Below are 21082 nucleotides of genomic sequence, written 5' to 3' on the forward strand. Positions count from 1 at the left end.
CCTCTTGCCCGTGTGCCGGGTGTACGTGTACGAGCCTCGGCCGATGGGAACTGCGTTCCGTCGCCGCCGATTTCCGACTCCACACACGGACCTTTCGAAGAGCACTCTGGTCCACTCGCTTTTTGGAAACTAAGCACGAAACGGAACACTTGTGGCCGGGCGGGCAAATGCGCGGGCCGTGCCACGTCCCCGCTCCCTCGTGTTCGTCCGGGAGAGCCTCAGCTAGCCGAGGCGTTGCGGTTGCTTGGGGCGAGAGAACTCCAGCAGGACTTTCCCGAAAAAGTGCGCAGAATGTGTTGTGCTCCTGGCGCGGCAAAAACGCCCAGGAAGGAAGAGAAGGTCGAGAGTCGACAGTCCGCGTTGTGTGCCAAAGTGCTCGGCACCCTTGCACGCGGCGGCCTTGCTGCCGACTGGCTGGGGAGTTCGTCCCTCTCTGGGGCGCGCCGGCAGATTCCGCACTCTCGGAGCGCGGATGGGGGCACGGCCCTAGGCCGCTCCGAGAAAACGGGGCGCGGCCTCGGGCTTCTTTTCACTGTCCACAACATGCTACACCTCAGCAAAGCTGCGCGAGAGAACGCGAAGGAACGCGTCTGTTTCGCGAAAGAGTTTGCTTCTTCGCCCGAACACCGAGCGCACGCCGTCAAGTCCTCTCGTCGTACCCCGTGTGACTGGCCTCCGCCGCGGTCGCCGGCAGTCCGGTCACACAGCCGTGTGTTTCCGTGAGGGAACATCGTCGTGGTGAAAAAAAGGAGGGACACACACTGAGTGAAGCGTTTTTCGGGCAGAACACGCCAGTGTAAGAGTATGCTGTTTGCGGCGCAAAAACTGGAGTTCGCCACCCTTTGCCCCGTCGCGCCTGTTGCCCCGAGTGCTGATGCCACTGTTTTACTAGCCTTGCGCCCGCATGCCACACGCGAATGAATCGGTTGAACCGCGACAAGGAAGGCAGCGACCGAGCCTCTTTTTCCGGCAAACGACTCTCACGCCTCGGACGTGTGCGTTCGGACCTTCCTTCTCTGCCGCTGAGTTCCTCTCGCACGCCCAGCGCGTCCACGTGACAGGCACGCAAGCTGTGTACGCATAACCTGCGGCAGCGGACTGCTTGACTGTGTGCGGGAAATCCCCGCAACGGGTTTTCCGCCTCCACTCGACAACTTCCTCGGCTGCCACGCCGACACCTGTACCATCGTCCAGTCGTGTGAGGCGTCGACTGCGCCTTCGCTCGCGACCCAGCGTTTTGAACCCCTTCGCCGCCATGGCTCCGCTGGATGGTTGAGCGAGAAAGATAAACCAGCAGCCTGTTCGAAGTCTCTCTCGCTCCAAGGGGCGTCTGGAACTGTTCAAGGGCTTTCCGGTCCTCTTTTCGTAGCGTTCGCCGGCTGCGACGTCTTCTCCGTTCTCTCGACCTTCTGACGCGGCCGCCATCTCTCGTGGAACTTCAGGGATTCGGCCTCAAGACACACTTCGTGGTGCGAGAGCGGAGCTTTGCGCCTCGGTCCATTTTCGCCATGTCAGCCCGTCCAGGCCCCGTCCCAGGAGTCCGGTCTTCCGGACCGGAGTCGCGGCCACGGCCCAACTCCACGAGTGGCGATCGACCGTCTTGCACAAAGAACGCGTCTGCACTTTTCCCGCGAAGTCGCCGGACACGTTCTCGACGGTCGACTCGCGGAATTCCTCCGCGGAGACGCCGTCCCGGCCTCTGTCTCGCCTTCGTGCTGTGCGCCTGCGCACTCCTCGTCGCGCCGCGGGACCTCGTTCCGGCGGCGGCCGCGCACGCCGCACCCGCCTCGATCGGTTCGAAAGCTTCTTCAAACGCCTCCTCCGCAACCACGACCACTACCACAGGCACGACCGCGTCGATCGCGGGGTCCACCAGCGGCGCATCGACTGAGAAGCCGAACTCGAGTACGGTTGGGCCGGCCTTGCCGGAGACCGCCGACTGGGTCTGTCGCAACGCGGACTCCGGCGGGGGCTGTGGCCCGTACTTTAACGCGCAACTCAACTCCGTCGGCGCGTACTGCCCCGCGGACGAGTGCTGCAGCAAAAACCGGAACGGATGCACCAAGTTGCCGCTCCACTGCGAGTTCGCCAATACCCAGTACTTGCCTGACTACTCGTACGGGAAGTGCACGGCCGCTGCGCAATGCTGGCAGTGCGGCCCGAACGCGACTTGCCACACGGTGTCGGGCAAGAACGGCGGCGTCTACTGCGACTGTCCGCCGCCGTACGCCGGGAAGGGTGGAAACTGCACGTTGAAGGCGTGCGAGAACGCGAATCCGTGCGGAGCGGGAACCTGCGTGCCGTCCGAGGAGGCGGACAAGTACACCTGCAAGTGCAACCCGGGATTCACCCTCGTGGAAGCCTCGAGTGGGTCCGTGCCGCCGGTGTGCGTCGACGTCTGTTTGCTGAACAGCTGCGGCGAGGACGCAGCCGTGAAGAAGTGTGTCGCCGGCAGCGACGACTACATGTGTCTCTGCAATCCGGGCTACCGGCTGACGACGCTCGCGAACGGCATCCAAAAGTGTTTGCCTTTTGACCCCTGCGACGTCATGCCGTGCGGCCCATCCGCGGCCGTGGAAAGCTGCACAGCCGACGGTTTGTCCTACAAGTGCACGTGCAAATCCGGCTTCGTCCTGCGCTACACGGACCGCCAGGCCATATGCGTTGAAGAGCAGCGGTGCGTCGCCCCGTACTGCAGAGAAACGCCGCCGCCCGCGATCAAGATCCCGACGACAAGCACCACTACCACGTCGACGACGAAAACGAGTTCGTCGACGACGACGCGGACGACCACCGCTGCGGAGGCGGAAACCGACGTGGGCGTCATCGTCGGCGCGACGGTCGGTTCGGTCTGCGGCTTCCTCGCGCTGGCGTGCCTCGTGTACTGCTTCGTGAGCTCGCGGAAAGCGAAACAAACCGAGGACCGCGACGAGACAGAACACCTCCTCCCCCGGACGCGAGAAGGCGCCTTCAACCAACTGATCGACGACGAGGGTAACCCCGTCGAGGACTCCCTCGACGCAGAGTGGGATAATCGGAGGCGGAACCGCGAGATCAGCAACGCAAGCAGCGCGAGTAGCGCAAGTAGCTCAAGTAGCGCGAGCAGCTCAAGTAGCGCCAGCAGCTCAAGTAGCGCCAGCAGGTTCTCGAGCCGTGATTCGAAACGAGACAGCGTGAGCACGCGTCGAAGCAGCAGCAGTTCGTCGATGCAGAGCTCGCTTCCATGACGGGACGGGATCCGGGGACGTGGCGCGGATCCAGCGAGACGTTGGGCTGGAACGCGGATACGCGCAGCGCGTGATGACCGTTAAGGGACACACTGTGGACGACTGAGGGATAGGGGGAAACGCGTAGCCTCGGCTGGTCCCGCCGGAAGGCAGATTGCTTTTCAAGTGCGCAGCCAACAAGGATGGGTCTGGGGCCGTGCGCGGCACAGAGATGGAACTCTCCGTAGCCGCGTTCGCCGACAGGAGCTGTTTTAGGGACAGAGTCTCGGGAACAACTTTTCAAACTCTGCGAAGCTCGTGCCGTGTGCATGTGGCATGCGTTCACAGAACACGTTTGATGCCGTGTGTGAACCCATGCTTCGAAACTGAAACTACTCGGGAGAGAGCGTTCTTGCGTGTCTTCTCAAATCTGATGTTTTACTGACGCCGTGTGCCCGTCACTGACTCTGAAAGGACGCGGAAACCCCACTGGCAGCAACCTGGCCGTTTCGAATTCGTGCCGAGCTTCACGCCTGCCTGTCGAGGCACTCACAGGACATCGCACAGCATCTGCGCCTCAGAGCGCAGAACACCGGCTGCGACCAGTGGTGTGTTCTCTGCACAGCTGCGGGGGCCGGCGTGGCCTTTTCCCTCTCGTTTCGCTGCTCGAATAGGTTTTCCTTGTACACAGGCAGTTTCAGACATGGCGACAGCCACAGAACAACAGAACAAGCAACTCCGTGGAGAGTCAAGGTGCCTCGGCCGAGCGGCGCGTGGGTGGCGCACTATGGGCAGGAAATGAGGTTCTGCACGACCAAGAAAGATGCCCGAGAAACCTTTCAAGAGAATCCTTGATTTATGGCAGACTTCGCCGGCGTGTGGAGCAGAACAAATGCTGGGAACTCGTGCAGCGACGGCATATTTAGTCTGTGCAGAGAGAGCCAAGGTGGACGGTAGGAAACGAGGGCGTTTGTCGCAGTTCCGTGTGGCTTAACCACTCACGTCTTTGGGGGTCCGATTCTTTTCGATCGTCTACCCAATGGGTTGATGTCTGAGTGGCCAATCGAAAAAGACGCCTTAATTCCAGAAACGCGGCTGCGGCTCGAGCGGTTACGCCGCAGCCTTTGGACTGCGAAGCTGCGCACTGATTTGGGTTCGCCTGTTGCTGCGCAAGAAACTGTGCAAGGAAAAGTGTCGGTGTTCCCACAGGTTGCCCACGCAGGTGCGTTCGATGTCCAACCGTGTGCGTGTCGAGCCCCGTGTGCAACTCGCACATTTTCGCGAAACTGCAGTGGATCCGTGCAAGAGCGCCAGAAATCCGAGCAACGGCCTGATGCCTCGACGTAGTCGCAAACCGGAACCGCTGACCCTTCGGTCAGCGGTTCCGGCTTCTCGCAAAGCTCGCGGGTCCCCCGAGGGGAGAAACGGGTGCCGCGGTCGGGGTAGCGAGGCATGGACTCCGTTTCCCACGCGGCTTCTCCGCTCGCGAAAAACTCGAGCGCCACTCGCGAACCGTTCACAAAAAAGTCTGGTGTCGCTGCCTCCTCTGGGCCTTCCAGGCACTTTCTCTCAAACCTCTTCGGTGCCTTCCGGCGCCGAATTCCCGCTTTCGCTCCGTCCCCTCGCTTTCGCGTTCTCGCCCCTCCCACAGTCCTACGCTGCCGCGTCAGGTGTACTTACACCGCTTCTTGGGTCTCAAGAGCTCGCCTTCGTTCTCAGCCAAATATCCCGCCGTCCAGAACCGGCCAAACATACCGCCGATCCCCGCCATCTCGTCGTCGTCTTCTGCACCAGCCTGCTGCTCGCTCACGTACGTCGCTACCACCAGTTCGTTCATCAGTTCGGCCGATCGGAGCCGGAGCGCGTCGCTCTCCTTGGAGCGGCTACCGGCGAAGTCCAAAAGCGCCGCGACGTCCGCCGGCGCCCAGCGGGAGTCGCCGTTTGTGGGCGCGAGAGCTGCGCGGGAACTCTGTCGCTCGCGCGCCGTCCACGCGTTGATGAGCGCGGGGTCTACCATCAGCCCGGAGACGGGGCAGACGAGGAACCCGACGTCGCAGTCTGAGGCCACCATGCGGTCGCAGCGAATCCCGCAGCAGTGGAACGCCCCAGAGTCTCGACACAGGTACAACTCGAACTGCGGAATGCTCCAGATGTCGCACGAGCGGCCGTGGCACACGTGCGCGGCCGCCCCGCGGTTCGCCTCGCTGAGGCGGACCGACTCCTTTTCTTCTGCATGCGCGGCCATGCGGGCGCCCGCCGAGCGACGCTTTGCGGCCGGGGCCTCGCCCGCAGGCTGCCGCGCAGCAAACGCCGCGGAGTCCCGCCAGGCAGTCTGCCACAGACGCAGAGCCTCGCTCAGCGAGGCCGGCGGAGTCGCCGCAAAGCGCTGCGCGGCGAGCTGAGCAGGCCGCGACAGGAGCGCATCGTCCTCGGCGCCTGCGGGTCCGCCGCAACCTTCCGCCGCGGGCGAACTGCTTCGGCTAACGGACTGCGTGCGCGAAGCAGCCGACGGAGACAGAGGCGTGGACCGACGCGCGGACGAAGCGCCCTCCTGGTCGTGCCGAGGCGACGAAGACGTGGAACACGACGACGTCCCCGGCCCAAAGAGAAAATCGAGGAATTGGTCTTCGTCCATCTCGGGTTCCTCGCCTCCCTTCGTCGCCACTTGTGCAGTTCCGCGTTCCACCTCCGACGCGCCCGCCTCCATTGCCAACTTTTCACGCCCGCGTGGCGCTTCCGCTCCGCGCTCTCCGCTCGCTGCGCCCTCCTCGGCACTCTCCGGCTTCTCCGGTCTGTCGCCGGCAGGCGCCAGGTTGCGCTTTCCATCGCGCACCGGTTCAGCCGCGCCGCTGTCTCCGCCCGCTGGCCGACTTAACGGCACCGTCCCAGTTGCCGGAATCGAAGAAACGGACGCCTGTCCGTCTCGGCAGACGCCCGATTCCCCTCGGTCTCCGGTGTCTTCCCTTGCGACCGTCTCCCGTGCTTCCGCTGGGACGCCTTGCGCCGCCAACGTCTTGCATTCCGCCCGTGTCGGTCCCTCCGCTTCCTTCGTCCCGCTCGGCTCGTCGCCATCTTCTGCGAAGAACAGGTAGTCGCTCAAGGAGAAACCGGACGCGGTTGCGTTTCCCACCTGTCCCCCCCGCGCTGCCTCTCCGGCACAGCCTCTCCCCGGTCTCCGCACGGCTGCACTTCCCCGCACCTGACGCTGCAGCGAAGAGGACCACGCGAGCTGCACGCGCGGATGGCCCCTCTCGCCAAATGCATGCAGCTTTTCGCCCCACTGTCTCCCCTCTCGCTGTCTCTCCAAGAGGGACTGTTGATCCCGCAGCGCGTGGAGGCGTTGAAGGCGCTGCACGTGGTAGTGGGTGAGCAGAGCCGCGACGGCCCGCGGCGGCGGCGAGGCGGCAAGAGAGAAGAGCGAATTGCGTGCGTCACCTCGTGGCTGCGGAAGGCGCGCTTCAGCCTCCGGCGTCTTCTGCGCAGGCTCCCGTCGCCCCGGGCACTCCTGGCGCTGCAGGCTCAGCGCTGCGCGGTCTCGTCCGAGGCGCATGGCCGCCTCCATTTCCACGAAACAAATCTCCTCGGCGGCAGCCCGCGCAGCTGCTGCCTCAGAAGCTTCTCTCTCGCGCATCCTCGCAAGCTCGCTTCGGGTTGGTCGCCCTCCCTCCACGGAAGAAGAGGATGAAGAGGAAGAAGAAGAGGAAGGAGAGGAAGGAGAGGGTTGATGGGTAGTGGGGCGGAGAGAAGAGTTGGGAGGAGGGGCGTGCGTGTGAAGTGCGCCCAAGTGTGTGCGTGTGTGGAAGGGCGAAGAGACAGTTGACGTCTGGGGTTTCGAAGAGGATTTTGAAGAGACAGAAGGGGAGAAAGCACTCGCGTAGAAGAAAGTCCACACGTAGGGGAGTAGCGCGAGACGGCAAAAGGTTCGCGAGACGAGAGGAATTGTCCCTCCCACTTCGGTGAAAGGCAGAAAGAGAAGAATCTCGCACACAAGATCATCCGGCAACACGTCAGTCAGGGAAGGCCCGCAACCGCTCTGCGCCCGCCGAAGCTTGCGTCGCCCTCTCTCTGAAGGACACAAAACGAACGCGGAAGGCGTGGCCGCAGCCGAGACGGCTGAAGAAGAGACAGAAGGAGAGGCAGAAGACGTGGAAGAAGAGGAAGACGAAGGAGAGGACGAAGCAGCATAGTTTCCTTGACTGCAGCATCGTTTGCGCCCGACTTTTTCGGAGCGCGTCCGTGTCATTTCTGATTTCGTTCCGTGTCTCTCGCTTCCCGTCGCTCCAAAACAGACAGAGAAGTCCTGAGAGTCTCGCCGAGCACGAGAACGTCTTGCCTGCTCGCGTGCACAGGGCGAGGGCGACTCTTTTTCTTTCCCTGCAGCTACGACGGGGGCGACGCCCTCAGTTGGATTCCCGCCCTCGAGGCATATCTTTCTTCGGACTGTCCGCGCGGAACCAAGCGCCATCACGCGCTCGCTTCCACGCGTCACCGAACTTTCTGCGAAAAGCAAATTCTCTCTGCAGTGTCTCCATACCTCCGGGTGCCCAGGCTCTGCCTTCTCTCTGTCATCGTCCTCCGAGTTCCGCCGTCTTTCTTCTGGAAGTTCCATCGTGGAGAAACGCTCTGTTGTCTTCCCGTCCTCTCCTTCCCTGTCTCTCTCCTCGATGACGGCCTACGTCCCCATATCTCTGCGGCTCTCGGTATCGAGCCCTCTCCCGCTCCCTGCAGGGATAACAAGGAGCGCAGATTGCCCAGGTGCGGCAGAAAAGGGGACTGCGCGAAAATAAAGAGAGAGGCCGGAGAAGAGACAAGAGACAGACGAGACAGACGAGGCGACGGCAGAAAGACACGCGTCCACGACGAAGAGTGGAGAGTCCAGCTGAAACGAGAGGGTAGGTAGGCGTTGAAGGCGAGGGAGGACTCAGGATCTGTGAAAAGACGGGAAACGCGCGCAAGTTGCGTCGCGCGGAAAACGGTCTTGAAGTCGGAGTCTGCCTCCACGCAGCGCAAAGCGGAAATCCAAAAAGGCACCCTTTCCCTCAAACGTCGCACCGGCTGTGCTCCGGAAAAGCTCGCCTTCGATACCACCACGAACAAGAGAAAATTTGAAATGGGGAAACCGTCGACATCAATCCATATCACCTAGAATTAGCGAGAGTGTCGATACACTCGGGATTGCAGTTCGCTGCGGCCTCCCGATCTATCTCGATTCCTGGCCATTACAAATAAAAATCGGCAGGACTCGATGGCTGCCAAAGAGTTAGAAGCGTCGGGTGAAGAGTTCGCCGACGAGAAATTTCGATCTTAGGGGGCTGAGGTCTCTCCTTTCTCAAGTCGCTTTTCGTCGGGCGTTTTCACAAGCGGAACACCGGCTATCCGTGCACGCTGCTTTCACAGTCAACACTGCATGCGCCTGTCACCACAGCTGCACACGTCGGTTTCGACAAATTCTACGGCTCAGTGTAGAGCAACTAGTTCCTTTTTCATTCAAACGGAGACGGCTAAAGCTTCCGCGGCAAAAACCTGCCTCCACACTGAAGAAAAGTGCACTCGTCCCCCTGACTGTTGTTTGTCACCCGAGAGTGTGCGCGCCTACACGCATCCTCCCGCCGTTGGCCTGGTCCACGAGCGTTTTGTTCAGTCTGGGTTTTTTCGACGTGCCTTCCGAAAGTCCTCTGGAGGGCCTTGACCTTCGATGTAAGAAGAAGCAGAAGTCGCACGAAAAGAGCGACACACACGGCGTTTCCCCTCCAAGTGCCGGCGCGGAACTCTCCAAAAGCGAATGCGGTTTCTTCAGCGACAGCCGCTACGAGAAGGCGCTCGCTGCTGGCTGATCTCTCGCCGCTTGTCGCTTTTTCCATGCTGTGCCGTGGGGCGACGCGAGGAAATTTCGCTGCTTTTAGCAAACAAAACGTCCCGTTGAGGTTCAGAGAAGTGTGTTGTTTGAGCGGCTATCAAACGAGAAAAAGGCAAAACAGTTTTGCACCACGCGACCGTCGGTGTATGTACAGCGGAGGCATGCCTCGCCTGAACGAGACACGCTCGCTGGGGCCACACGATTTTTCATGCTTTCTGTCGAGCGAGAACGCACAACTTTCTCTTCGATTTGGACAGTTTCCAACGTCCATCCCGTGGATTTCTTCTCCTTTTTCTCTTCCAAAGTCGCGGTGGATTTCTCTCCTCGCTCTAAGAAAACCGTTGCGCACGTGTTCTGCGGGCCTCCACGGTTTTGCGGCGAGGCTCCAGGTCATTTTCTTCAAATGAAGCGAACGGTGTTGTCCTGCACGACACAAGGCGTCCTTTCCTCTTCTTCTGTTTGGCCGCTTCGCAAAAACGACGGTGCTGTCCCCTCGGCTTTCGACCTTCACGCGTGCCTGCCGCCCGAACAGAACTGAGGACGTTTACCCGCGGAGCTGGCCGCCGAGGGAAGTTGAACCCGGTCTCTTCTTATGGGTGCTCTGTTCTGTTCACGTTCCCTTCTCTGAAAGAGGGTGTCAGGTGCGCCGCTGTTTGGACGCGTCAACGTCCTGGAGAACTTCTCTTTCACGTCCTGTGGCGGCGCTCCTTCTTCTGAGGGCTGCGAGTCCAAGAGACCAACCTTTTCTGTTTGCGCCACGCGTGCGCCAATAAAAACGCGGCCTTCCACAGGCGTGCGAAAAAACACGACGCCCGCGTCTTCCGACCTTGTCTTCGACTTCTCCCATCTTCCCCAGGCTTCTCCCTCTTGAGTCTCTCCCCCCAAAATCTCGACGCCCACTCCCATGCATATCTCTCCACCTAAACACTCTAACATAGGGATATATCCCTTCACACCTGTACAACCCAATACATAACTACCTTTGTGTCACTGCCCCGTGAACTCACTTCTTTTTCTGCGATGAAGGAAATTGCCTTCTTTCTGTTGCCGCTGGGGGGTCTCCTGGCGTTTCTCTTGTGCCTGCCGATCCAGTGGCTACAGCGCGCCTGCATTTCCTTCTCCTCTCTGCAGCTGTCCCTCGGCCGGCGGGTTTCGCTCCGTCTCTCAGCCATCTTCTTCCTCTACTCGCTCCTGCGCTTCGTCCACACCTGCATGCGCGTCGCGCGCGACGCAGCTCCCCAAGCCCTGGGGTCTCCAGGCCTCCCGCCCCTCGGGGCCGCGCACTCCCCTGCGACAGGCTTTTCGCTGGATGTGCGGCGGCAGGCGCAAGTGTTGAGGCACCAGCGAAACTTCTGGATCACACTCTCGGCGGTGTTCGTCTGGCTCTTCGTTTGGTGGCTAGCCAAACTGCTAGGGTGGTACTGGTGCTCACTGGAGGCGAAGCAAAAGGAAGTCGACACGCTCAAAGAAGAAGTCAGGCGCGCGACGGAGGCACCGCGGCCCGCACGGCCGAGAAGCGACGAGCCGCCGGCAGGCGAGGCTCTCGAGCAAACGAAAAGCGGTCCTGAAGAGGTGGAGCTGACCACGGTCGAGAGACGGAAGGCAGACTCCAACGCAGAGAAGGAAACGGACGCCCACACAGAGAGCGGCGAAACGCGACAGCGACTGTGCAAAAAAGCAGATGCTCGAACTCTGGGCCTACTCGACTAAAAGACACACCGCTCGAGAGAACGGAACAGGCAGACGCAGGAGAAAGGGAACAGGAGAGCCAGACACCACATCTAAATACATATATACATATATATATATATATATTACAAATTTTCGAATGGAGGGACGGCCTACATGCATATATACATACATAATTTTTACGTATACATGTACACAGGTGTATGTTGGGGTCTGGAACGGTTGCAAGGGGACAGGAGCATGTGGGGGGTCTGGCGGCTGCTTGACTGTGTCCAGGAGGGAGACAGGAGAAGAGCAGTGGCATGCGAATAGGGGAACGCGTTTTCTCTGTTTCGGAGGAGCCAGCCAGAGACCCCGGTCGACGAAGCAAATGCGTCCACCGAGAAAACGAAACGCCGCAGGAGATGTTTCTGAAGATGCTGGTGACGAACGTCGAGAGAGAGGCGTCGAGACACCCGAGGCGCGAAGCAGCTGTCTAAAAACCTGAAACTGCATGAAACGAACGACCAGAAACCGGAGCAGCAAGGCAACGAACCTCTACAAATACATATATACTTGCATCTACTTTACAAAATACATATATATACATATATATGCATATATTTATATACATACATATTTATGTGTGTGTGAACGGATGCATGGATGTGTACGTGTATATAAGCATGGAGGCATAGACCCAGTCCGTATAGGGATGCACATAGACACACACATGGAAATGCAAATATAGGCGTAAAGAAATCGAGGGAGCCATTGCGAATAAATACATTTCTACATGTTTATTAGATGTACAAGGGTGTGAATGAAGCTGTTGATGGATGTGCACACGCATGTGCCTAGAGATTTCCACACGCACGCATGTGAACAGACCCATCTCTGCATGTCCGTATATAAGCCGTCAAACTGCTAAGGATCTGGGCCTCAGCGTCCTGTGCTGCCTGTGATCTGTGGCGATCTCGATCTTTCTTCACAGCCCACTCAACAAGGGGAGGGTTTCAGAGACGCTTTAAAGAAACGGCCGGCGTCGGTCCCGGAAAGAACAGGAAGAATGGAGGAGCGACAAGCCGCGTCACAGCCAAGAGGAAGCAAAGAGTCCTTGAGCACTTTGTACACATCTAAATCTGCATCGTCACACGCAGAAATGCGGATGTATTCACACAGATACGCATGTATCCATGTCAAAATGCGTAGAGACACGTACATGCACAAGTAGAAGCCAACGAACCGAGAAATAATGTATGTGCATGTGCATTTATACACGGAAATACACTCGTTTTGCATGTATCTACGTACATGTGTATATCTGTTTTTTTGCTGGACTGGATTTTCTTGCTGCATTAAAAACATGGGGTTTGGATTGACACAGCCAGAGAGAGATGGGCCCTAGACATATCAACTGACGAGCGTGTGATGGTTTCGAGGCAGCATGCATAGAAGTCCGCAGGATTTGTGCACCAAAGGCGTTCCCATTCCCGTACCAGAAGACGCTTTTCTTCAGTTGAGGAACTTCTCTGTCGCGCCCCTGGAACCAAAGAACGCGTCGAAAAGGAGACGCCAACTGACGTCTACGCCCATCCACCATTTTCCCTCAAACTCGCAGAACAGGTTGTTTATGCATGACACAGAGAAACCGCAACGCTTGCAGGGCGTACACAACACTCCAGAATGGAGATACTTGTGCAAATATAAATACACGTGCATGCCATCGTTGATGCAGCGCAGCAGGTCGACTTTAGCACAAATACAGCCATATATATATATATATATATATATATATATATATATATATATACGGAAGTGTATATACGTACCTTAGTGTATGCGGATGTGTATATGTGTATGAATACATTCGTTTTCTGTAGACAACTATTGTTGAGTACAAATATGTGCGTCTCTCTGCGTATATATGTATTTACTTGTGTATACATCGCCATATATATATATATATGTATTTCTGTGCATGTATTTATGTCGGGTGTTCGGGTCCGGCTGCCCTTTGTGTTTTCATTTCGGGTTGGTGTGGCGAAGCCTACGAGAGTACGCGGCCGAGATGAGAAGACTCTCTTGGGCGCATCTTTCTTCGTTGGTTTTATCAGCGTTTTTCTGGTGACATCTCGCCTGGACTCCGACACCCGTCGCGTCGAACGGGCAAATGTGTCGGCGTTCTGTTTCCCTCCTCAGTTCCTCCTTTCCCGTTTGACCACGATCACAGGTTCGACACCTCTGCTGTGTGTTCTCTCTCCGCCGGTGAAGGAAAGCTGAGGAGACATGATTTTTCCAGTCTTGGAGCTTTTCTTCATCGACGTAGAACAGAGAACAGTGTAGCATACACGGCCTTACCCTGTAGACGCGCAAGGCGAGATCGCACGCTTTTAAAACGTCAACTACAGAGAACTTAAATTTGCCCTTTTCGACTGGTTTCTTCCCCCCCTCTGCGGAGCACAAAAGGTGTAGTTCCTCCTTCCTTGGCATCCGCGATTTCACACACGCTGTCACAGTCATGCTTTCTTTTTCCCAGAATCGCCGACACAAAAACGCGGTCCGGGGCTAGCATGTTTCGTGCATATACCGAGCGTTTCCGAGTTTGTCTAGTTCCGTATCGTTTTGTGTTTTTCCGCGACGTTGTCTAGCGACTTTTTCCAGGAGCGTGTGTAGCGGTTTCCTGGCGTTTCGCGCTCTAACGCCCCTGTCACGTGTTGTTTGCGTCGATCTAACTCGGATGTGCACATGCCCTATCAGCAGTTCACCCCCATGTTCGTCTTTTTGGCTGTTCTTTGTCTCCTTGTCACAGCTGCTTGACCCTTGGGCGTTGTGTGCAGGACGGAGAAGCGACTTCTGTCGTTCCTTTCGCGTTTCGTCCGGTTTCCCTTTTCTCTCGTGGTGTCCTGTGAGGAGCGATGGCTCGCCGAGAAGCTCTCGAAGAGCCGTTCTTGCCCCCTGGGTATTCCCTGTAACGGATTTTCATCTTTTCTCTCGGAGATTGCTCCTTCAAGGAAAAGTGCTGCTCGATGCTTTGGTTCCGCTGGCTTTCTGCCTCTAACGTTCATTTTCGCTCGTCTTCCACGCGTTTCTCCTGCCGGGGGGTGGGCAGCTTTCCTCCGGCGCTTCGCGTCATTCAGATTCAAGAAACAAGTGGCGGGGAATCTCTATCCACGAACCGAGACACGTTTCGGCGCGTTCAGAGATCGCGCGGCTTTGCTCTTTGCGGTTGCTTCCTTTTTCTTTTACGGCAAAACGGTTTGCGTCGCAACACCGGCCTTGCTCTTTACTTAATCATAATCTATTGTTCCCGATAGTAAGGGATGCACGCGACGTAGAATACACAACTGAAGGGGGCAAGAAGTCGTCTCACCAAGTTCGGTTTCGGCGCTCCACGCATGGGACGCCTTCTCTCGCATTCGATCTCGTCCTTCATTGTGCGGGAAGAATGCTTTAGATCTCCCTCCTCTGGTATCTGACTCCGCCTTTCTCCGTAGCGGCTTCTGGCTTTTGTCTTGCCGATTTCGCACTTCTCTCTAATCGCCTGGGAGGATCCAAAAGAAACGCCTGCGAGGCGCCGACCTCCTTCGCTGATAAGAGAGCCACGTCTAGATTCTTCCATCTCTTTTCTCCGCAATACTTAAGAGGCATGCGTAGACAAACAGAAACACAGAACCGGTGCACGATATAGATACACACATGGAAGTATTCGTAAATCCATGCATCCATGGAGGTATGAACAAGTAGACTTTTGGCACGTTGCAGAGGCGTACCTATTCGACCGACATCGACAGTTGCACGCATCCACGGCTCTCGTTTGTCACAGATCTTTCTCGGGAACGAACGCTCGATGCATCAACGCTTTTTCCACAATGTTTTCCAGTTCAAAGTCGAGAGGAATTCTGCGTTTCTCACAGCGTCGACCGATCCCTTGTCCGGGAAGACGCGGTCTCCTGACATTGCGTCTGCCTGGCCTTTCTGTGGCGCTGGTTCTTCTTCCGTTCCTCCCCTTTTTTTCTCGCGTTTCCGTCCCCAATCTCCCCCGAGACGATCCGCCGAGATCGGGTACAGCTGCCCTTTTCCCTGGCGTTTCGTTCGGCCTGTTTTCCAGCATTGGCGGAGTCTCGGCTGAACCTAAGGGGCAGGGCGTGCCTGCCGCTCGCACCTCCCGCGGAACTTCCCCGAACGCGAGTGCACAACCGAGCACTGATCCGTGGATGCCTTCCCTCGATCTGGCCATTCCCGAGAGTCACGACACACGCAAGACGGTGTACGACGTCTTGGCAGACGTCGAAAACACTCCGAGTGACAACCTCTTCTTCGCAATCGCCCGAGACGTGGTCAACACCTACCAACTCACAAAACCCTTCCTGGACGAGTTTCTCCGGCTGCAGCAGCAACAGCGGGCGAAGCAAAAAGCGAAAAACAGCGTGACTGATGCTTTAGAGGACGCAGGCGCCGGCGCGATTGCTGCAAACGCCATTGCAAACCCCAATCCGCCCTTCTCCTTTCCCTCGCCATGGGGGAACGAAACTGACAATGAGGATACGTTGAAAGTACGTCCACAGAGCTCCACATAATTTTCCATACATCTAAATGTGCATATATATAGTTGTACCTGTATATAGAAAAAGACATAGTTTATACTTACCCATATATTTTATGTATGTGTCATTCTAGACATCTGTACAAATATTCGGGTCTCTATATATTTCCCTGCATGCATACCGGTATCTGTATTCACTTACATCTTTGTATATCTAGAAGCCGATCTGTCGGTATGTGGGGCTGTGTAGGTCTGGGTATTACGTCTGTCCCTATTTCGTTTCCATGCAGCGGGATGCGTCGTTCGACAGCACTCTTCCCAGGAAGCGGCTGTGGTGAAAAAACTGATTTTTGCGGACTGTGCCGTCTGATGTCTCTTAATCCCTGCCGCGTGGGCGTCCTGTGCTGGGCGACAAAATTGCATGCTCAGCCCACCGGAGGTCACCGTTGGTTCGGCAGAGGAGAGCCGCAGGAAGCATTTGTTTTGTACTCTTTTTGTGTGAACAGGTGAAGAAGAAGCGACGCGAGGAGAGAGAAACCAAAAAGCACCAAGAGCGACGAAAAAGTGTAAAAGAAAGAAGTGATGATGCTTCGGTCGGCGACGGCAGCGAGAGGCCTTCGAACAAACTGAAACTTTTTGGCCACGCCGGATCTTCCAGGCTGCTGACGGCGACAGCCGAAGACACTGCGAGCTCTATTGCGAAACGCGGAAACAAGGAACAAACATCCAAGTGACGGATTCCCTCCCAGCAGTTCATATTCTCGCTGCACCCGTTACAACAGAGAACTACTCTTTTCGCCTTCTGATAAGATACACCCAAGTACCTACACAGTTACAGATATATATACATATATGGGTGTATGCAAATGCAGGTAGGTTTATGTAGATATGTATGTCAGTATGCGTATGTACATGTGTGTATGTGAGTTGAAGAGCGACTGTGCGTGCAGCTCTTTGTGTTTTCCTTGGCTTCACGAGAAATGCAAAGTTCCTTCGCAAGTGCTTTTGCCGGGGTGTCAAAGCAGAACCTTCGGAACCCTTGTCTAATCGGCGAACAACCGGTTCTCTGCTTGGTGTTTTCACGCAAAAACGTGGCCGCCTCAGCAAAACCCTCGCGCTGATCCCCCACTCTTGGTGTGGTGAAAGAAACAGCCCTGGAGACCCTCTCTCCGTCTACGCCTCTCTAAATGCATTCTTTTTGCAAACAGAGACCTATGGATGCGACGGTACACTTCGACAGGCACCTCTATACGCATATTAGTATTTATGCGCGTAGGTGCGTCGGTCGGGAAAAAGCGAAAAAGCGTTTTCGCTGGTTGCTGTGTCAAGAGGCAAGAATGTGCCCGCAGCGTTTGTGGCCGTGAAAACGGCACGGTTGCCATTCCTTTTGCGAAGAACTCAAGAGCCACATGGCAGTTGAGGCTTCGTGGTCCACACCGTTCTCGTTTCCTCTGTCGAACCTAAACTTGTCTATTTCTCAAACCGACAACGCTCTGTCTTTGCTTGGTGTGGAGCCTTCCCCCGGTTTTCTGTAGACTGTGCGCTCGAGCCTCCCGTGGCCTGCGACCAAAAAACGCGCCTTTCTCTTGAAAGCGTTGTCGGCAGAAACGGGGGACTCTCTGAGCGAAAACGCGTGTGCAGGCGAGACACATGCCAGGAAACCATTTGCAGTTTTCAGCAGCCCCCGCCCTGCAGTGTGCGCCTCAAAACGGAGATCAGCGTTTCCAGGCGGTGCAGCCGCGCGTTCTTTGCGCCTCCAGCTCCACGTGGCTCGACTGCGAGAAGGAAAAGACCGCTCGCGCGAGAGCCGCTGACAACTGAGCGTTTTCAGAGTTCGCCGTTCCCGAGGAGTCGAGGTGTACGTACACCGCCCCGCGAGGGAAAAGTCGAGAGAACGTCCCCACAAAACACAAACCACGCGCCGCAAATCTATTCCCTTTTCCTTCCACTTTGCGTAGCTCCCGCGAACACTCTCCTACTCACGCCTCTGCCAACGAAGCGTGAGGCGCATGTCAGAAACAAACCCACGCCCGCGCACGACTCTTTTCTTTGCCATCACAGCAATCTTTCCCTTTTCTACTCTCGTCTTATCTTTTTCTCCCTCTCCGTTTTTGTTCTGTCGCGTGTTTGCGTTCTCTGCGCTCTCTGGACAAAGAGCCAAAGCTTGTTCGCGCCGATTTCACATGCAGAGGTCGGCCTTTTTATGTGGCCATGATGAGCGTCACGTTCTCGCCCTTGAGCAGAATGCGGCCCACGGGAATGCGCGTTCTTTTCTTCAAGTAAACTTCCTCGGCGTCATCAAGAACCATGTTCATGTACTCGTCGAAACCCTAAACAGGAAAAAACAGACACATGCAACGAGGTTTGAACCTTTGGTTCTGGAAACCCTTTCCTTCCCCTCCGCGAAGCTCCACGGTTTCACGATGGGCGCAGCACACATGCACGTCACAGAAAGAAGGAGAGAAATCCACGAAAACCGAGAACAGACAATACACACGTTATGGCAACGACAGCCCCCCGCGCAACGAGCGATCATATGCTAAGCGCCCTCTTCAAATGTAACAAATGCGGCAGCATGTGTGTCGCCTTTGCTTTCTTCCGTGAGGCGCCTACCATGATACGGCCTTCGATCCGCATATCCGGCTGTTCGTACAGCCAAATCTGGACCCGCATGCGTTGTGTGAAAAACCTGAAAATCAGGTTCTGTAAAAAACCACCACACACATTTGCGTCTTTGCATCTGCGGTCTCCGCTTCCCTTCCGAGTTTGCACGCTCGCCATCGCGGTGAAGACACATCAGCAAGAGCAGTCGCGTCCCGCCCGCTTTCCACGAGAGAAAGATCTGTTTTCGGCCTCTCCAATGCACGCAAAAAGGCAGTTGTACAGCGTGAGGCACACGCGAGAAACTCGATACAGATGAAGAAGAAAACTAGTGAGCATGCATCTGACGTGGAGGCGGCACTTCTCACGTGGGACGAGCATCCCGCGAGGGAGGGAAGAGACAGAGAGGGAAAAGAGGAACATAGAGAGAGGGAAAGAAAAGATGAAGAACAGAGAAAGGGAGAAACAGTACACGAGCGACTGAAACAGAGATGAAGAGAGTCTCTTTCCGAAGCAGGCCGAGCTCTCTGCGGGCGGCAACGAGAGCTCGTTAGGCTTCACGCAGGCTCGGCAGCTTTTTGAAGACTCAACGTTTTGCTCCTGTCTCTTCAAAAGAAATGCATGCTCTGTGTCGTGGATAAATCGGCCCACCGAACACCCTCGCCATCCGTTGGCTGTACTGGATTTGAAAAAAAACGGAAACTGACCACTCGGTCACACGCCCTGTTCTTCGACAGATTCCACGACGCACTTCCTTCCACACGTTAACCGATTCACGATTCATCTCACATATATACAAAGGCATATATATACATACATGCATGCATATGATATATATGTATATATATGTATATATGTGAATATGCATACATGCATGTGTAGGGATACTTCTACGTAAATGGCTGCGGCACATGCACATCTACCGGTACCTTTATCCATGTACAAGTATAGATATAGAGAAATATACGTTTTCACACGTCTGTATGCGCACGTTTCTACGAAAAACTGGATATACATTGAGGCGCGTTCCATCTGAGCAGAAGCGTGGAGAGGAACCTGGGCGAGCGTATGCATCACTTTGCGGGGACGAGGCGCCTCCACCGGGACTTACAATCGGTTGGGTCATAATCTTTTGGAGTTTCTTGTTCGACATCACGGCCCCCGACATTTTGGCGACAAGAAAAAGTACGAGATTCTGAGAGGGTTCGAGAGGCAAAAGCTTCCTTGACTTTCTGTTATCCTACACCCGTTTTCGGAGATTTCTGCGGTTCGCGTCAGCGACAACCACCCGCAACGAAACGAGGGAAGAGAGTGAAGCACAGAGTGCATACAGACCGGATGCAGAGAGGAGGCGAAGAGGACGCGCGCAAGGGAGAAGAAGCGAGAGTCTCACAGCGGGGAGGACGGCGAGGCGGGAGACTGAGAGGCCAGAGAGTACGAGGCTGCTGCGAGAGAAAAAAGGAAAGTTCCACGGTGCGATCTGAGAAAGACGGCGATGCATGCACGGCGGCAGTGCGCGAGGAGACACGAAGGGAAGGAAAAGGAGAAAGAAAACGGAGAGAGAAGAAAGAGAACGGAGCATACGTTTTTCGGGGACGAAGAGAGAGACCGCATAAAACCGGATAGGAAGGGGAGGCGAGAGCCACGGGAGAGAGTGGAGAAAAACGCGGAGGAAGGGAGAGAGAAAAACGGACAGAAGCGTGAAGGAAAAGACGTTAAAAATGCGGAGAAAAGGCAAAGCTGGTCAGACTTTCAGAAAAGAACCACTTTGGAAAAGCGTCTGGGCACTGCGTGCTTTGCCTCACGTATCATCTCCCCCCGTTTGCGGTCGCTTTGTCGTCTTCGCACAGCGCCTTTTCACCCCCCCCCCCGCCCGAGTTTTTGAAACTTTTCGCAAATTTCCAGCGGCCGCAGATTATTTTCTAGCGCTCCTCGCGCACGCTGACGCGCGATTGACTCGAAACTACCAGCCCTCTCTAGCGGTTTTTGGTCAACCTGAAAAAAACAGCGTGGAAAAGAGACACAGAGCAGCATTATTATACGCAGTACAAATATTCATATATATACATAGGCACCAATGTATATGCGCACCTACATATCTACATGGATTTACATGGGTAAATTGTACGTAGATGTATATGCAGATGCAATTGTAAATGTCGAGTTAGCTGGATTTTTGTCGATGCAGATGCTTGCCTGCCTTTCCCGCAGGGTTTGCCTCTCCCGCTCTGTAGAAATTCTCATCCATGAGAGTATCTTTCTGTACATATATATATATATATATATATATATATATAGGGAAATGCATGCGCCAGCTGCGTTTGTGAACGCGCACGGCTGTTTTTTTAGATATAGGCGCTGATGGAAATATTGGCGGGATGTTCGTCAGAATCATGGGTTTGAAAGGAATAGGAAAAGAGTAAAAGTTCAAGTGTCTTTTTGCAGCGGTCGAGCATGCCTCCCTTCGTAGGGCTTTTTGTTTGGAAAGAAGTGAACGCCGTTTCCAACTTGTGAATCGCTCAATTTTGCCGCGTAGAGAAGGGTATACGGCCTTGAGAGGCGCCTCGAGGCTTCTCTCTGCCTCTCCGCCTTTTGCGTCTTGCGACAACACCCTCATGCTCGCTTCCCGTTCTTCCGCGAATCGTGAGACGCCAGCAAGTTGGCCGTTCCGCTCGCTGTCTGCTTTCTCATCTTCTCGCTGTCTGCTTTCTCATCTTGTCGCTGCCTCCTTTCTCATCTTGTCGCTGCCTCCTTTCTCATCTTGTCGCTGCCTCCTTTCTCATCTTGTCGCTGCCTCCTTTCTCATCTTGTCGCTGCCTCCTTTCTCATCTTGTCGCTGCCTCCTTTCTCATCTTCTCGCTGTCTGCTTTCGCATCTTCTCGCTGTCTGCTTTTTCGCTTGGCGCCAGGAGAGGCGTTTTCCTTTCTGTCTCCGCGCATACGCCTGCTTGGGTCAGATGCGTGTGTTTTCCGGCCTCTGCTCACAAGACGTGTTCTCTCTACGGCGCGGAGCAGAGAGCGGCGTGCGACAGCCCGGAAGGCGAGAAGAATTCCACCTGAAGAAGAAATGACGAAGGAAGAGGAGCGACTGCAAAGGGAGAGGAAGTGAAACGCATGAAAGGGGGGAATCACCGATTTCGACTTGAAGGTGCCCGGTGGTGTCGTGGAGCGTCTGGGCTCCAGGTTTCTCTGAGACTTTCTGTGT

At 55.8% G+C, this 21082-nt stretch overlaps 5 protein-coding genes across 5 annotated transcripts; 3 read left to right on the forward strand and 2 right to left on the reverse strand.

Moving 5' to 3' along the window:
- Positions 1–291: 291 nt before the first annotated feature.
- On the forward strand, positions 292–3227 carry NCLIV_007140 (uncharacterized protein; the record flags this gene model as incomplete). The annotated part of the gene is made up of 2 exons (XM_003880226.1): positions 292–719; positions 1370–3227. The coding sequence occupies 2 exons, from the start codon at positions 292–294 to the stop codon at positions 3225–3227; spliced, it is 2286 nt and encodes a 761-aa protein (XP_003880275.1).
- Positions 3228–4872: 1645 nt separating this feature from the next.
- On the reverse strand, positions 4873–6837 carry NCLIV_007150 (putative F-box domain-containing protein; the record flags this gene model as incomplete). Its single annotated transcript, XM_003880227.1, has 1 exon — positions 4873–6837. One exon carries the CDS (start codon positions 6835–6837, stop codon positions 4873–4875), a length of 1965 nt encoding a protein of 654 aa, XP_003880276.1.
- A 3246-nt stretch (positions 6838–10083) lies between these two features.
- NCLIV_007160 (conserved hypothetical protein) lies at positions 10084–10773 on the forward strand (the record flags this gene model as incomplete). The annotated part of the gene is made up of 1 exon (XM_003880228.1): positions 10084–10773. The coding sequence occupies one exon, from the start codon at positions 10084–10086 to the stop codon at positions 10771–10773; it is 690 nt and encodes a 229-aa protein (XP_003880277.1).
- A 3677-nt stretch (positions 10774–14450) lies between these two features.
- Positions 14451–16011, forward strand: NCLIV_007170 (conserved hypothetical protein; the record flags this gene model as incomplete). Its single annotated transcript, XM_003880229.1, has 3 exons — positions 14451–14464; positions 14843–15287; positions 15784–16011. The coding sequence occupies 3 exons, from the start codon at positions 14451–14453 to the stop codon at positions 16009–16011; spliced, it is 687 nt and encodes a 228-aa protein (XP_003880278.1).
- Positions 16012–17478: 1467 nt separating this feature from the next.
- Positions 17479–19046, reverse strand: NCLIV_007180 (hypothetical protein; the record flags this gene model as incomplete). The annotated part of the gene is made up of 3 exons (XM_003880230.1): positions 17479–17607; positions 17891–17980; positions 18990–19046. The coding sequence occupies 3 exons, from the start codon at positions 19044–19046 to the stop codon at positions 17479–17481; spliced, it is 276 nt and encodes a 91-aa protein (XP_003880279.1).
- Between the last annotated feature and the right edge of the window lie 2036 nt (positions 19047–21082).

The sequence above is a fragment of the Neospora caninum genome, chromosome III (genome assembly GCF_000208865.1).
Source record: "Neospora caninum Liverpool complete genome, chromosome III".
NCBI lineage: Eukaryota > Apicomplexa > Conoidasida > Eucoccidiorida > Sarcocystidae > Neospora > Neospora caninum.